Here is a 15741-nt window from a genome sequence, read left to right on the forward strand (position 1 = left end):
ACGTCGGGATTTGTTTGTTTAACCCGACGGCTGACAAGTGTCGGGAATCGCTCCAAGACCGCCGCAGCAAAGTCATCGTCGGGATTTACTTTCTTAGTCCGACTGCCGGAAAGCGTCGGGAAACAATCCAAGACCGCGACAAAGTGGGGCTGCTGAAAATCAAAATCGTCTGGTCTTGAGTCGTAGCATACATCTATTGGTGGGCTAATGATTTGGACAGGGGGCATGATGCCATTGCAGACGTACCTCAGCCTGGAGTCCATACAGACCAGCACGTGATGCACACCACTTCCCACGCAGCCAGGTGGCGCGAACAAACAATTTGAAGAAACGGAAAAGCTTGTCACGCCCGTTGCGAGCTGTAAACTGCACTTGGCTGGTACCTTGACATTGCGGTCAGGTCGGAATCCCAATCGCAATGCTCTATCCGTATCATAGAATCTTTTCACGTGTAAATAATTTGGCAGGATTGTTATGCGAGATATTCCGACAACTCAGCAGGGAAAACCCTTGTCGTCTTCGAAGCATCTAGACCTTTTCAGAAGTGGTCAAAAACGTAAGCAATCAGATAACGAAAAAAGTTCGGATAATCCCGTTGCATATTGCACTAACTTATGCAGTCAAGACCTGATCCCTGCTCCGACAATGTCGTATAACGAGTCACTAGCCTGAATTGTCTAGGTTGAGAAAGTTCCACTCTCACAGCCCTAAATTTCCCCAAGAACAGATGACGAAACAATCCTTGTCATTTGGTAGCTTGTATGGTCAAAGCAACGGTTTTGATGAGATTAACTCGGGGAAGAACACTCCGAATTCGACCTCCTGTCTTAAAATAACATCTTCAGCCATCTTCACATCGCTTGTGACACCTACATGGCCCCCAAACTAGCGGTTAATTAGCTTTGCAGCCTTAAAGTCAAGGATAAAATAGGAAGTAGTAACTTCTTATCTTACATAAATATTCAATATCACTCTTCCCTTCTTGTTTATACCAAGACTCCGTTTCTCCCTTTATGATATTTATCTTAAGATCTACATCTCACACCACATTGTCAGGAGGACCTTCCGAAAACTCCATTTTACCAGACCTCACATCTGGAGGCATACTTGTATAAAGCACATACAAGCCACCATGAGTCCCTCATGCAGATCTATCAAACCTCGCTTCACATCACTTTCACCAAGCCCTAAATTTTCAGAAGGGTTGAGAAAGGCTGATAGAGCCTGTGAAAAGTGCACGCGTACGAAGAAAAAATGCGACAAATCGTTGCCCAGTTGTTCGCGCTGTAAGCGGTATGTAGGAATCTGTCCAACATAAGAATTATTCTCAGTTTGTCTATTACTGTAACTAACCTTCTAGGCTCAGGAACAAATGCTGTTATGACTATGTATATACTCCGTCAGTCACTACTGTCATAAGACCGGAGAATGCTATAAAGTCTCCACCTCACATACCGGGCATGCTCAAGCCATTCCTTGACATTTCCAGCTCTATGATTTTGAGCCTACTCTCTTCACGAAACGCCATCCCGAGTTACTCTATTCAACACTACTTGGAGACCATAAACCCCTACCTTACTATAGTTCATCCGGAACTCTTCGCCTTACGCACCAATAATACCGGGTCCGACTCCATTTCCAATCAAGAGCTTCAGGACCCTGCTACTACCCTTCTGGCTGTATGTATGCAGCTCTTTACTCACAACGATGATTCAGGTATCAAAGGAGAGGAGAATGTTGATATGCCAATCTATCGGGCTGCCAAGCAAATCTTAAGTATCCTGCGAGCCCTTGATAGTCCAAGTATCGAGCTTATTCAGTGTTCTATCCTGCTCGCATTCTACGAGTATACCCACGAGGATCTCGGGCGCGCCTATGTCAGTATTGGAGATGCTAATACCATGGCTTTGATTCTACACGTGGGCCCTGGAAAATACCTTGAGGATGAGAGGGAAGCCTTAATCCCTTACGAGGAAGAAGAACGGCGCTGCGTTTACTGGAGTCTCTTTGTGCTTGATCGTCTGGTCCACACCGATTATTCTCTTCTTCATATGCCGCACCAGATACCACCTGCTGTTGTATCTCCTCCCGCCGCCGATGACCTTTTACCGACAAACCATTTACTTTGGTATGATGAGGGTCAGTCGCCTTACTACGTCACTCAGCGATATCCTGCAGATACTGCATTCTCGGTGCCTGTCGGAGCTTTCCAGAGGAATTGCCAGTACGCCATGCTCTATACCGGAACACCTTCCCCTCAGTCCCATTCAGGTCCATCAGCCTATGAGTGGGCTAAGCCTACTGTCACCTCGGTGTTGCCTATTAGTAGCTTAGACCTATAGGCGCTATCTAATTTTACGAACCTATATGTTATATCATGATTATGAGTTATTTCCGCCATATTATGGTTCGGCGCTTGGAGTCACTATTCCTCTACGGCAACCCTCTTAATGTGCACTGGCGTAATGCCAATTTGCGAAGCCCAACTGACTCCGTCCACCTTCCTCGACTCCTTATGACGGTGAAAGCTGACAATGAATTGAACCCATTTCAATCAATCAATAAATTCCCGAAGAACAAACTCTTCGCGTGAAGAGGGAAAAGGAGTCAACTCATGGTGTTGTGATGCAACATTGTTGACAACCATTATCAGACTCTTCTCTGTCTTTAGCCTGATATCCAGCGTCATCTTTAGCCCTGCATTGACATACTTACCACATAGCTCGCAAGATTAATATTAAGCTACTCTTCGTTCCTCCTCTCCTCATGTCGAAAGTACACAAAGTCAGCTGCCAGACGAGCGTATCTCTTGTGCTCCGTCTTAGCCCTTTGACCTGGCACCTCTGCAAAGTTGATCGGCGGCTGAAGATCAAACATGGCCTGTATAATTGCTTGTGCAGACCAATCTGGTCCATCTCCCAAGCCATGAGAGTTACCCAATGCCACTATCGCCGATCTCGTGTCTGGAAACAGGTAGAAAGCTCTCAGGTATCCCGACATGCCACCATTGTGATATAGAACAAGCCGAGGTCTTGAGCTTCGAACAATCACGTGTCATCTTCGTGGACCGTTGAGACAAAGCATGCCTAGCTCCGTCGACGGAATCATGGATCGATCAAAGCCCACTCCGTATGTATTCTCGCCTATGGAAGAGATGGTGATATTGGATTTGTGTGATAAGATGGTCGGAATCTCTTTGAGGACCAAAGGCTGTTAGTGCACGGCGTTGAGGAGAGCTTGGTCCATTTCATCATATCTGATACATTGGACCAGACACCTCCAGCTAGTCCCATGAAAGTACCATCAGCGGCCGTGTCAACTGGCTTTTTCCTATGCAGTGAGTAGCCATCAATGACAACATGAGGTTCTGCGACATTGCCATGTGGTAGCTTCTTTCGGTTCGATGCATTCTAAGGGGTTCAAGGATCCTCTCCTTCAGGAACTCGTACCATGGCCGCCCTGACTGCTGTTCAATAACTGAACCAACCACGGCATACATGCAGTTGTTGTAATGAAAGCCAATGCGCAGGTCATGAACTGGAGGAAGATGGCTTATAACCTCAAGCAGGTACTTCTTGTCAAGGATAGAGTCGCACTCCACACCTAGCCAGGTAAGGTCCATATGATGCCAAACCCCTGTTATGTGAGAGCGCATCCTGACTAGTTGCTCTTTGGCCGACGACTGGATCAACAGTATTAGTGAAAGGAATGTAGCTTCGTATCGGTTCTGTCCAATTCAGCTCCCCTTCGTCGACGGGAATACCGCAGCACGCAGCAGTGAACCCTTTCGTGTGAACATAAGAGATAGTTGGTTTCAGAATCAGCGAGTTCCTATGGCTCCACGTCACGGAACCCACGACTTCGAGTGAAGATCACTTCTCCGTGATGAAGGACGCCGATGCTGATCGAAGCTGGCCGAGTGTTATCCTGAATTTGATCGAGGATGGGACACAAAGCCTCTATTCTAATGCGGGGTTAGTAATACCATACGACTAATGAGGCGCTATGGTTACCCTACCTAGATCGCACAGCGTCTAAGTCGTGTCCACGGTCATGGTGTGTTGTTATGTTCTGCTATTGTATGAATGAGGCGACGGTTTTCACAAGGCACTCGGGCAAGCAGATTTGCAACTGAGTTACTATTCTGAAGTGTAGTCGGGTGCTCTCGGACATTATCAATCAGACTTGCGATATACTTCGGGACTCAGCGCCACGGTATATAGTCGATATTGACCCCTCAACTCTATCTCATTCCTCTTTCGACTAACTATCTATACGCTTTGGTATGTCCAGCATGTTATTCATCGTCCAATGCACCTCCACGATGTTTCAACATTGCCTCCAAGCAGTCCATGAGCTCTTTATAGGATACACAAAGTCCTTCTGATCCAGAGATCTCTTCAGCCTCACCCGCTTTCGTAAAAACAAGTTCAATGATGGCCTGACGGAGAGTCTTGACGTCACGGCCACTAGCCCATCCTTTACTATCGATCAACTGCTTCAAAACATCCAGCACAGCTGCCTTATGTTCCCCGGTAGTAGAAATCGACAAACTGATATTGAGATTTGACAGCAACTTCTCAAGCAGCTTCAGACACTCCTCGGGCGCCATCTGAGGAAATTCGAGGACCGTAGGAAACCTACTCCTCAGCCCTGGATTCAACATCAAGAGCTCTTCCATCTCATCGCTGTATCCTGCCAAAATGACAACCATGTTATGAGCGTATCGAGGTTTGGTCATGACATCGACGAGTTCACCAATAGCCTCCTTATGAAAACTATCGCCGATGAGACGGTAAGCTTCATTGATGAAAAGAACCTTTCCAAGGCCGAGCTCGAACTGATTGATTACTTTGAGTTCAGTGTGTCCTGAGAGCTCCCCGGTGAGATTCGTGACGGAGCAGGTTACTACTTCATCTGAAGAGAGAAAGCCTATGTCGTAAAAGAGCTTGCCAACCTTGCGAGCCGTAGAACTGCTGAAAATAAGCATCTGATCATAACAGCGATAGGGAAGTTACTCACGTTTTACCCGTTCCTGGAGGCCCTTTAAATACAAAGGCCCAAGGGATATGCGGTTTCGGGTCAAGACTATAACGATGCATGCCATTAGCCATCTTCTGATACTTCCGAAACCTGTCGGTGATATGCTCAAAACCAACAAAATCCTCAAACAGAGCATTGCGATTCTCATCAGCTCTTTTAGATCTATTGAAATCAGGATCAAAGTCAATAGGTTCCAGCGGTTTCAGACCGTGGAGTTGATGCTGGTAGTTGACTTCTGCCAAGTCGATGATGTGCTCGATATCTTCCTTGACTTGTCGTAAGCTAACATTCCGAGAACATCTTCAAGACTGATTCCATCCTTGAAATTCTCTGGTCCAAGGGTCTCTCCGTCGTCAGGGGAATGTGTCTTTGCCCAAGCCATCCAAGCAGCTTCTTTACGCCTTTGATACCGCTCGCAGACCTTGTCAACTCCTTCCGCAACAGCATGTGCATTGGTGAAAGCACGCCCCTCCGCCAAAGCCCTACCAGCTATCTTTTGACTCAACGTTCTCAGCAGAGTAGTAGACCGATCACCAAACTCCGGCTTGCTTTTGCAAAGTCGTGTAAGCAGTTCGAAAAGCTCACTTTCTCTGTAGTTCTCGAGCCTGATGATATTCGAGAAGCGACGTTTTGACTCGCTACTGGTATCCAGTGCTTTCTGTGTATCAGGATCAAGCTTTCTAAAGGACAATATGAGTACGGTGCGAGAGTTTGAGCCCTTTATTGCTTCTAGAATGTCATCGACCTCGGATTCTCGATCAATCCTATCAGCGTCCCAGAAGCAAAGAATCTGGTAAGTTCTTTAGTATCTTTCAACAAAGCTGAGTCATGATGCACAACTTACTGAGGCTTCTAGCGTAATCTTATCTTTGTACCATTTATTTTCGACAGCGAATTTCTTCTTATCAACTACCCCAATACTATGCAGGAACTCGGTGTAGATTTGGGCGATCATGTTTTTGCCTAGAGTGTCTTATTAGAAACAGGGTAGCAGCCTAGAGGTAAGAAACCTACCAGTTCCATTTCTTCCATGAATTAAAAGATCAAAAGTCCAGTCTTTTATAGACCTGTTCCAGCGCTTGGCAGTATCGACCTTTTCCTTGACGGCCAGGAAGTGGGCTTTGACTTGTTCATGGCCGACCATTGACATGATACGATCGAGGTAAACATTTTGCTGGTTCTCTTCGCACTTCTGACGTGACCATTCTTGCTGAGAGGGAGATTTGTCTATGGCTGTTTCGAAATCATAGTCGTCGTCTAGAAGTAGTTCCGTCCATTTCAGTTCCTCCTCTTTAGTGGTATCAGCCACGTCATCGTTCCCAACCTCCTCTGACTTTTCATCCTCTGTTGTCGCTTTCTCATCTTGGTGCTCTTCTGCATTTGCAGACTTCTCGTGCTCAGTATAGCCCGGGAGCTAGACTGTTAACTATCATTTCTGACGAAACATTTGCTACAACAAAGACCTACGTTGTCTTCATGAGCATCTTGGGATTGGCCAGATTGATTAGTCTTATGTTCGGGCAGAGGCTGAGTAACTTCGGGCAAATGTTCGAGAGTTAATTCGAGTTTCATTGTATCATCAGGAGTTTTTTTTTTCCTTTCACGGCGTTGCTGCCATTGTTCAAAGCCTGGTCAGTATCCGACCCAACGTCCCCATTGGAGATGAGTTCATAATCCTCTGATTTGCGGGGATCATCAACGGGATCGGATGACATGTCGTTAAACGTAATATCTTATTTTCTTCTTCTTAGTAGAGTTGAAGGTTCGTGTTTGGCATGAGAAGACAGTGATATACATGCCATTAAATAGCCTGGAGAGTTCGAGTACAGAAACCAAAGGATCTTGATCCTTACACAAACTGCCTGAATCTCTCGTTGCTCTGTTGGCGCTGGTTGGTCATAGTGAGCATAATTGGAGCTTATAGCGCCTCTGCCTTCGGCACTTAGGCATCTCAGCGCAGGGGGATGGGACCACCCGCGTGCCCCCATAAGGCTCAGTGGAGCATCCCTATTAGGTGCACCCAACCAACGTCCATTGTGTTCTAGCAAGGTCTATGCGCCTGTAGCTTATGGGGAATCGTTGTACTAAGACCCATATAAGCCGACTTCGGCATTTACTAAATTTGTCTGATCTTCTCCGCAGCGTGGGCATGAGTGTTTATGGTTTGAGTTTGTGTCAAGATGCCGAGAGCCGATTCCGGAGATCCGGATACCACTGGTCCAGCGGTGAACTACCGAAAGTGGCACATGCTATCTCTTGCCCAAGGTAGTCATTACTGCTTGATCCCTTTGTGGCATTGAAATCTCAACGGTTTACTGCAGCATCTGAACAACCGCGGAGGCAATAACAACTATGAATAGCAAGGGTATCGATTTACAAAACAGATCAGCACTGCATCAAGAATCTTACGTGGCCTGCAATCTGACGCGTGCCACCTTTCAGCATCTCCTCGTATCAGCTACAGAACAATCACTGTCTCACTCACAGTCAGCCAATTGGCGCATAAACGTCTCTATTCAGCGCCTTCGTCAATCAAAATCACCAAAGTCCCAGGGCTGATCTTGTCATACCAATAAGTTGCCTTGGCGTTCTCACATCAGATTTTAAAGGGGCTCTAGCGAGGCCCCAACTGTGCAACCAACCTCGTAATGCTAGCCCTGTAATTGGAGCACCTCTCAATTGCGGCTTACCATCGTTGAAACTATCTAACCATTTTAGGGGTAGCTAGCAAAAACGTTGAATTAATTGTCTCAGTTTGTTATCCCCATGTTGAGCTTGATAAATATGCCCGTGGGTCCGCTTTGACGGGTCTGCTCACTTTATCACATTTTGGAGTGAGAAATTGCAGCCATGTCGTTGCTTGATGCTCTAGACTCGTCGTCCACGAGGCTCTTATTAGGATGTCTCTTATTAGCAGGCATCGCCTACACCCTCTACCGCTCAATGCTACCCCGTCCCTTAGCGGACATCCCCTACAACGTCTCCGCGACGAATCGTATCCTGGGCGATCTTCCAGACGTCAAGGCTTTCGGAAGCTTGACCGACTGGTTAGCGACGCAGGCTATAAAATACCAATCACCATTATTCCAGGCTTTTATCCGCCCTTTTGGGAAGCCGTGGGTTGTTGTCGCTGATCATTATGAGGCCGCTGAAATTTGCACGCATCGGGTGAAGGAGTTTGATAGAGGGACGTCGAGCACTGCTGTTTTTAACTGTGTTGTGCCGGGGGCGCATATCACCCTTACGAGTTCGGATCCGCAGTTTAGGAAGAATAAGGAGCTTGTGAGGAATTTGATGACACCGTCGTTTTTGTCAGAGGTGAGATGAGAGTATCGGGTTCATAACCAAGAAGCTGATTTGAGTAAAGGTATCTGCGCCCGAAATTTACGACAAGTTTTCTCGTCTGGTTGAGCTCTGGAATATGAAGACAGAGCACGCCAATAGTCAATTCTTCTCAGCCTCAAAGGATGTACACAACGCGGCCCTTGATATTATCGTGTGCGCCGCTTTTGGCCTCGACACTCAACATACCCAACTCGTCAAGGAAATTCAGGAACTCACACCAGACAACAACATCTCATCAACCAAGATCGACGGTGAAATTGCGTTCGAAGAACTCCCTCTCAATGAAGAGCTCAACGCCTTGGCAACTGTCGCCGAGAGCGTCGCCAAGATTATCAAGACGCCTTCCCCGCCGCTATTCCACTGGATGTATCGAAGTTTTTCAGCGACCCTGAAGAACGCCTTTGCCCTTACCAAGCAGTTGCAGGAGCGAGAAATCGCTAATGGCATTAAGCGAAGAGCGAATGGAGAGGCTATGAAATGTGCGCTTGATGAGATCTCTGTTCGAGAAGAGGCATTGGCGAAGAAAGAGGGGAGAGAGCCTGACTACTACTCTCAGGTTATTACTAGTGAAGTGAGTACCCGCGTCGCTCGATCTGAGGCACTATACTGATCCTTTCATAGATGATGTCCTACCTCATCGGCGGTCATGAAACAACATCATCAGCTGTACGATGGGGCCTAAGCTATCTCAGCGCCGAGCAAAGAGCCCAATCCGAACTTCGCAACGCGCTTCAACAAGCTTATCCTCAAGCTAAATCTGAGCGACGTGCGCCATCACTCGTTGAGATCATCCAAACTCGTGTTCCTTATCTCGATGCAGTCGTCGAAGAGATTCTTCGCTTGTCGTATCCTTTTGGTATGACTCTCCGAGAAGTCCAAGTTGACACACAGATCCTTGGTGCTCGGGTGCCAAAAGGCACAACAGTTGTCTTCTTATCAAACGGCCCTAGTATATTGTCTCCTCCCATTGATTTCGATGACTCACGAAGTAGTGAGTGGGTCAAATCTCGCAAACCAAAGCCTTTGGAGAAGGACTATGACTATTCGAGTTTCAAGCCTGAGAGATGGCTCAAGACGGCCGCTGGTCCAGATGGGAAAGAGGATGTGAGCTTCGATTCTCAGGCGTTCCCCATTCAAGCCTTTGGGCTGGGTCCGAGAGGTTGCTTTGGAAGGAGGATGTCGTATCTTGAGATGAAGATCTTCTTCACTCTAGTCGTCTGGACCTTTGAGTTGTTGCCGTTGCCAGCTGATGTTGCGAGACCTAAGCCAGTTTCGTCATTGACTAGAAACCCTGATAGAGTGTTTATCAAGCCGCGAAAGGTAGTGTTGTAGAAGGAAAGCTAGAATGATATAAATTGATTTAAAGTAGATGGGCTATTATGCTATGCTGATGCAGCGCTTTATGCTTCCTAGATATTCCAATGCAAACCCGCAAAATAGTACAAATGCGGAATCAACTAATGGGACGCAGTAGCCTCGATACTTCCGAATGCCTCACCCTGATGTCCCCGTCTCACTCACACTCCCGAACTTACTATCAACCTTCTTCGCTGGACTAGGTTCACTCAACAAACCCCCTCTATCATGCAAAACCAAGTCATCCGGTTCCACCAAAGTAGTCCCATCAGTCTTTGACATCTTAATGATCGCCAGAGATCTTTGCACAAATATTCCCTCTGTGCTGCTGCTTGAGCCTTTAGGTAGAATGTTCCACGATCTAGCTCGTGCTGCGATAGCGCGGAAGATTGGTTGCATGTGAGGCATACAGGCTACCAAGATGCCTACGCCGCTTTCGATATTGGACCATACGACGAATCCTTGTGCGTTGGCTGTTGCTTGACCGTTAGAGAAAGAGTTTGGTGGGAATGGGAATTACCTACATGATGCGTTCAACGTTCTTGTGAAGTCGAGTAAGTAGGGGATGCGGATACAGCTGGCTGCAATGAGACTAGACGAATATTAACATGAATGCTACAGCGGAGAATGGGAGGCTTACAAAATACCAACACCGAAAATTACCATAACGCCAGCCTTCTTCTTCGGCTGAAGACCCAAAGAATATAACTGCGTCAACGGTAGCGCAAACATCCAGACATCAAGAGCAATGTTAACACCAGCGTGAAAAAAGATGATTGCTGGGATATTAAGTGTGATCCCGCGAGGAGGATACTCTTTCCATCCATCCCAGAGTAAGTGAATTGGTTGTCGCTGCAGTGCGCCGCATATGGTGACAATAATTGTCGTGACAATATTGAATGCGATAGTACACTTGATAATCAATCTGAAAGTTGGATCGGGGAATGTTCGGAGAAAAAAATAGAGTATTGAGAGTTTGATGAGGCAGAGACTTAGAATGTAGGCATATTGAACGACGAGGAGATACTATATTTGTTAGCCGAGGTTGCTGGGTAAGTGTACGGACTTACTATGTGAAACGTGGTAATGGTACTGTCGTCAAGTGTCCAGATATTCCGGCCCAAGCCCGCAAATGTCACTACACAGAATAAGTAATCAGCTGGTTGGACATTTACATGATTCAGAACTCACTCAGGCCCATTATAATGCATTGAACTCCGGTAAAGACCTAGAATGTTAGTAAATCAGCATGACGCATGAAGAAAATCCTTACCGACGCCGCGATGATGAGGTAATCGTCAGCACCCCATTGTGAAAAGCGATAAGATTTCGTGACAGTTCGAAGGACGATGGAAAACACCGCTATCCCAAGGATCGTGTAGTTTATCCCCCTAATGTTGTGATCGTTGTCGAGCTCTGGTCTGCCGCAGTTTGTTTGCTCAAGCTTGAGAAAGTCTGTCAAGCAACCGTGAATGTGAGTAGCTTGATGCTTGTAAAGCCCACCTTGAGGGTTCCCTACCGAATAGGTCTCGTATCGGGCATGCTGTGCGAATACTGCTGGCTACCGCATTGCTGAGTTTGTGATCATGGCATATTCGTTCTTTGTTGGCGGTCGAGAATGTCGGCTTATCAACGAATTGCGAGAAACATTTGATCTACAACTGATTAATAAATCCATAGCGCGAGATAGATGGGGTATACGCACGGCACATTGCGACGCGTCCTCTAGCCTTTGAGCAGTGGTCGGTGAGCTTGCGCCGACTGGCTGGAATATACACGGTAAAATGAGAATAAACAAGCGTAATATTGCGAATAGCTTCATGGTGGTTTACCACGCAGGCGAAACATCGAGAAGAAAAGCACCCAAGAACTCAAAACCTGTTGTATGACGGGGTACGCTGTCTCATTAAGAATTCAGGAGCACGGACTAGGTGTTTTGCTTTGTCGACGCTAAACCAGGCATACCATGTCCATTGGTCTGGATTAGACGAGCTTCCCGTACTCTAAACCAATGGGTCGTGTTAGTCCGTGCTCATCACACCAAAAGGAGCTAGAATTGAGCGCCACGGAGATCTTCATGGGATATGCTTATGCATTCCAGGGATACAGATTAGGCTTATTTTTGCTATGCAATCGAGTGGGAGATTGGCGGGGAGTTCTTGGCAGGGCTTTAGCTAGGGTCTGGGTTTACGAGGTTAATCTGTTGGTGGTGAGGATGGGTCTTGGCTGCGGCAATGTTGCCGGCAGAGCAAGCCAATGATATCATTAACTGAGCGCTGTGATCTGATCATTGATTTGTACTTGTTTGGCATTGGATAAAGCTGTTTCGCATAATTGTACTCATGTTTAGAAAAGCGAACCATCTCGGGAAGGCTTCGCATTGGACTGCACAGGTCTGTTTGACAGATACAAGTGCAATTTGGAATCGGGGCCAAGTCCGGGGAAGTTCATCGACTCTGACGCCTCGTGTGGCTGACGGTCATGCCGGATATTAGCTGGAGGCTGTAGGGTTGAGATATTCGGATGCCGGCTGAACTTTATTGTTCACGGAATGAAGGCTTTGCGGATCATCCATACCCGTTGATCCACATCACTTCTGGGTACCGCTCCCACTACAAGGCGCATTCGAGATCCGGCATGGCGCTTGATCTGGAAGCGTTCACTTTGTGAAGGGCTACAGACGACACATAGAGGCGTTATGAGATGTTAATATCTGAGAATCGAAGTACAAATTTCGATGACTGTTGGTAGGCGATTAAAAATAATGGGAAGCCAGTTTGTGCGCGCATTCGGCCTGCTTCAAATATGACAAGCACTTGCAACAGAATGGCTGGAAACACCGATAGCGATCTAATCTTCCACGAGATTCCACTGAACAAATCGTGCGCTAGGGCATAGGGCACGCGGATAACGTGTAGTTGCGTTAATGTTAAAAGAATGTCTAGTAATGGATATTTTCAGCAGCAGAATGGCCTCAATTTATATCGCAGGCTGTAGTCGATGCTGTAAACGCCGTTGTCAAAAATCCCCAGGTCTAGGGTTAGCAGTATGGATCAGATTGACTATATAAGCGGGAAATTCACACCGTCAGCGGGAAATCGCTAGTGGGTACATGTCACGATCCAATCAAATTGAGCAAATGTTGCCAAGTCTTGACGAACTGGAGCTGCTAACATCAAATTTGTCCAAGCAACCGCCGTAAAGTATGGAAACGGTTCCGAATATGTGGAGTTTCAGATCTATATAAGTCTTGTATTTCCGGACCTCGGCATTCTAGTGAGTCCGAAATTTGGCCAGTATTTATTTATTCCTGGCAGCCTCTCCCTTTTTCAGCAGCGTAAGGTCTGGTCTGTTGGTCAACCTGGCAGAAAACACCAATTATGTCTCGGATATCGCCTCTTTTCCGCCAACGGCTGATCCTTGCCGCCAAAGTAGCTGTTGGAGTCTCAATCACCGGCACAGCAAGCTTTCACCTCGTCACAAGAAAATGTTACTTTGAGCCCTTTGGACCGGATAATGGCAGATCATTGTATGAGCATCCGCTGCTGAAGCAGATCAATCCTTGGAATAAACCAGGTTCTGCTGACTCGTGCGTGAGAGAGGTGCCGTTCGACAAGCTAGATAAGGTGCTTTTGGAGGATGCAAAGAATGGAGGAACCAAGTTGGTTGAGAGATTCATTGCGGGAATGTGGGGAGGATTTGGTAAGGGTTAAGAGAACCGGTAATTTATCTTTAATGCTGATGATGAGCAGGATATGGTATCCAACGGAGAATCATGACATTCTTCAAGAACGAGGCAAACAAGAACGACCTATGGGAGAAGAAGGATCTCCTAGAATCTACCTATGAACCAGGTATGCTATTCCTGATTTTGCTGTTCCCTCTTCTGACACGCAACAGGCACATACTTCACTAACCATTTTGTGGTTCTATCAAAAACACCAACATGCATCACGATGAGAGGTTGCTTCGATCCTCACCAGTCACCTCCGTCGCCCATGGACGTCGACAATCTCGTTGAGATTCGCGCGGAGCTAGATGAAGCAAAGCAGGTGGCCGTTCTCAAACTCCAGGTCATCACGTTTGATGGAAGGAAAGAAGCGAGTGATAAGGAGGATCCTTTTGGCGGAGTTGGAGGATGGCTGCACAGACGTTATTCTACGCTGTTGGTTGAGTCAGGAGCCAGAAACTGCCTGGAATGAGCACGTTGAGGGACATATAATAAAAGCAAACTCTCTCGATGATCAACTATAGACTTTCAGTCCCGAGTTCCAAAGTACTTCAGTCTGTGGCTGGAGTGCTTCAGAATGGTGTTTCTTGGACGGGACTGGAGTGACGTAACAGCAACGAAAGGTTGCGATTCCATTCAACAGAAATACGTTCCTGTACACTATAAACATTCACACCACACATACCTGAAACTCTGCATCAGCGTTTACGGTGAAACTCAGTCCATGACAGCTTACCAATTGGATACAGAGAAGATGAGGTGAGGCAGCTTGTCGAGGTCGCGGGTCTGACCAGCGGAAGTCGGGGTTCTTTATACTTATCCGACAGACCGACAAACTGGATTCGGGTAAGATTGCGCCGCTATTATTTACAGGTGACCATCGCGAGCCATAAGTCGACTTGCGCATCACGGCCTCTGCCCTCGCGCCCCTCGCACTCCTAGCTCAAAATGGCATGGTGATTTACACGATGTTACATCAAGGGGCATAAGGCTGGTTTCATATAAAGAGTTGGACGATCATGATCCACTCTTCGATTAAAGCTGAAAGTTAGCTTCGTCTGTGCCGTCTGACTACAGCTCTTAGCTTGCCGAGTTGGCAGTTCGCAGGCATTTGAGTGGCACGATGGAAAGTAATTAATAACTCAAGCTTTTCTTGATTAGATCCCTCGGTGATGTTGGGCGTGAAGAAGACGCCTAGACTGGTCCATGAGATTTTATTGGCTGGATTAAAGCATTGGCTGAGGTGATAGGCAGGAAGCTTACAGTGAAGCTTCTCCGCGAATCACAGATCCAATCTCAATAAGAATATCGAGTGGTGGTTCTTTCGAAGCTTCAAGGTAAACTGCCTATGAGCGACGTAATTTGTGACGGAGGTACTAGAAATGGTGTGTCCATTAACTGCACAACGATATCATTGGCTTGTTGAAGCTTTGGCTTCACCCTCTCAATCATGTCCCCGTTCTTTGTTCTATTGAGGACGATTGCTCAGCGAAACCAACCTCCTCGCTGTTGCGATGCCACAGAAATCTTCATTGTTCTCCTTCAATAGTGGCAGGGCAGAAAACTATTCATGTGACTCCTCGGATGGCCGCCCTCAACTCGACTACTATTTTTGAGGCTGAAGGCAAGCGATATGTCACAACAGAAGCCATTGCTGTACGTTCGTCCACCCAATGCAACGTGCACTTTACATCTGATCTAATTGATCTAGTTCCAGCCCCAAGCTGACACTCCCTTGAGATCTAAACTTGTGACGGTCATCGCAAGCAATGATGGTGTAACCCTTAGCAAAGAGTGGCTGAAGACATACTTATACAAGCTGGACGGCTGTGATGTTTATGATCGCAACCTGTTCCTTTCAGGTGTTATCACCACGACCCCGTGTCGTGGCCAGATTGTACCTCAAGATTCTTGGGAATACCCGAAAGAACTTGGAATGAAGTGGCTCTATATTGTCGTTGAAGGCGGCGAAACGCATCTTCCTACACTTCCTTACTTCTACACCGATAATAAGCTTCACCCCGTCTGTCGTTTGTATGATGATGAAAAAGGGGCGTTTTTCTCGGGGTTGAAACCCAACCTGGATCTGTAAGCAACTTGTCCATTGAAGCCTCTGACTAACACCAACTAATATGGACAAGATCGCCATTGACAGTGTTTGAGCGACTCGAGGTTGGAAGTATCTGCATACCGGCCTCGCAATTGCCGTTCCGTCTCGAGCACCAACACTCGTTACCAACACCCCGCCAAATCTACATGTTGCAGTA

General features: G+C 46.9%; 7 protein-coding genes across 7 annotated transcripts; 4 read left to right on the top strand and 3 right to left on the bottom strand.

The window, feature by feature from the left end:
* Positions 1–1034: 1034 nt before the first annotated feature.
* FOXG_04846 (uncharacterized protein) lies at positions 1035–2342 on the top strand (the record flags this gene model as incomplete). Its single annotated transcript, XM_018382884.1, has 2 exons — positions 1035–1293; positions 1361–2342. The coding sequence occupies exons 1-2, from the start codon at positions 1133–1135 to the stop codon at positions 2340–2342; spliced, it is 1143 nt and encodes a 380-aa protein (XP_018239692.1). The 5' UTR covers positions 1035–1132.
* A 400-nt stretch (positions 2343–2742) lies between these two features.
* Positions 2743–3622, bottom strand: FOXG_18914 (uncharacterized protein; the record flags this gene model as incomplete). Its single annotated transcript, XM_018399059.1, has 2 exons — positions 2743–2880; positions 3302–3622. 2 exons carry the CDS (start codon positions 3620–3622, stop codon positions 2743–2745), a joined length of 459 nt encoding a protein of 152 aa, XP_018239693.1.
* Positions 3623–4297: 675 nt separating this feature from the next.
* FOXG_18915 (uncharacterized protein) lies at positions 4298–6615 on the bottom strand (the record flags this gene model as incomplete). Its single annotated transcript, XM_018399060.1, has 6 exons — positions 4298–4973; positions 5023–5309; positions 5342–5833; positions 5888–6006; positions 6058–6457; positions 6511–6615. The coding sequence occupies 6 exons, from the start codon at positions 6613–6615 to the stop codon at positions 4298–4300; spliced, it is 2079 nt and encodes a 692-aa protein (XP_018239694.1).
* Positions 6616–7830: 1215 nt separating this feature from the next.
* Positions 7831–9847, top strand: FOXG_04849 (uncharacterized protein). The gene is made up of 3 exons (XM_018382885.1): positions 7831–8361; positions 8411–8959; positions 9010–9847. Exons 1-3 carry the CDS (start codon positions 7894–7896, stop codon positions 9718–9720), a joined length of 1728 nt encoding a protein of 575 aa, XP_018239695.1. The 5' UTR covers positions 7831–7893; the 3' UTR covers positions 9721–9847.
* Positions 9848–9882: 35 nt separating this feature from the next.
* FOXG_04850 (uncharacterized protein) lies at positions 9883–11566 on the bottom strand (the record flags this gene model as incomplete). Its single annotated transcript, XM_018382886.1, has 8 exons — positions 9883–10217; positions 10269–10336; positions 10385–10770; positions 10815–10882; positions 10936–10972; positions 11018–11199; positions 11264–11399; positions 11450–11566. The coding sequence occupies 8 exons, from the start codon at positions 11564–11566 to the stop codon at positions 9883–9885; spliced, it is 1329 nt and encodes a 442-aa protein (XP_018239696.1).
* A 1558-nt stretch (positions 11567–13124) lies between these two features.
* On the top strand, positions 13125–13946 carry FOXG_04851 (uncharacterized protein; the record flags this gene model as incomplete). Its single annotated transcript, XM_018382887.1, has 3 exons — positions 13125–13446; positions 13497–13598; positions 13645–13946. The coding sequence occupies 3 exons, from the start codon at positions 13125–13127 to the stop codon at positions 13944–13946; spliced, it is 726 nt and encodes a 241-aa protein (XP_018239697.1).
* A 1112-nt stretch (positions 13947–15058) lies between these two features.
* Positions 15059–15566, top strand: FOXG_18916 (uncharacterized protein; the record flags this gene model as incomplete). Its single annotated transcript, XM_018399061.1, has 2 exons — positions 15059–15130; positions 15186–15566. 2 exons carry the CDS (start codon positions 15059–15061, stop codon positions 15564–15566), a joined length of 453 nt encoding a protein of 150 aa, XP_018239698.1.
* Between the last annotated feature and the right edge of the window lie 175 nt (positions 15567–15741).

This window comes from Fusarium oxysporum, chromosome 7, assembly GCF_000149955.1.
Source record: "Fusarium oxysporum f. sp. lycopersici 4287 chromosome 7, whole genome shotgun sequence".
Lineage (NCBI taxonomy): Eukaryota > Fungi > Ascomycota > Sordariomycetes > Hypocreales > Nectriaceae > Fusarium > Fusarium oxysporum.

Excerpts from the sequence above, each read along its gene's own strand:
- FOXG_04849 (XM_018382885.1), top strand. The coding sequence starts at position 7,894 with ATGTCGTTGCTTGATGCTCTAGACTCGTCGTCCACGAGGCTCTTATTA. Across the intron at positions 8,362-8,410 it reads CACCGTCGTTTTTGTCAGAG|GTATCTGCGCCCGAAATTTA; the intron begins GTGAGATGAGAG and ends ATTTGAGTAAAG. Across the intron at positions 8,960-9,009 it reads CTCAGGTTATTACTAGTGAA|ATGATGTCCTACCTCATCGG; the intron begins GTGAGTACCCGC and ends ATCCTTTCATAG.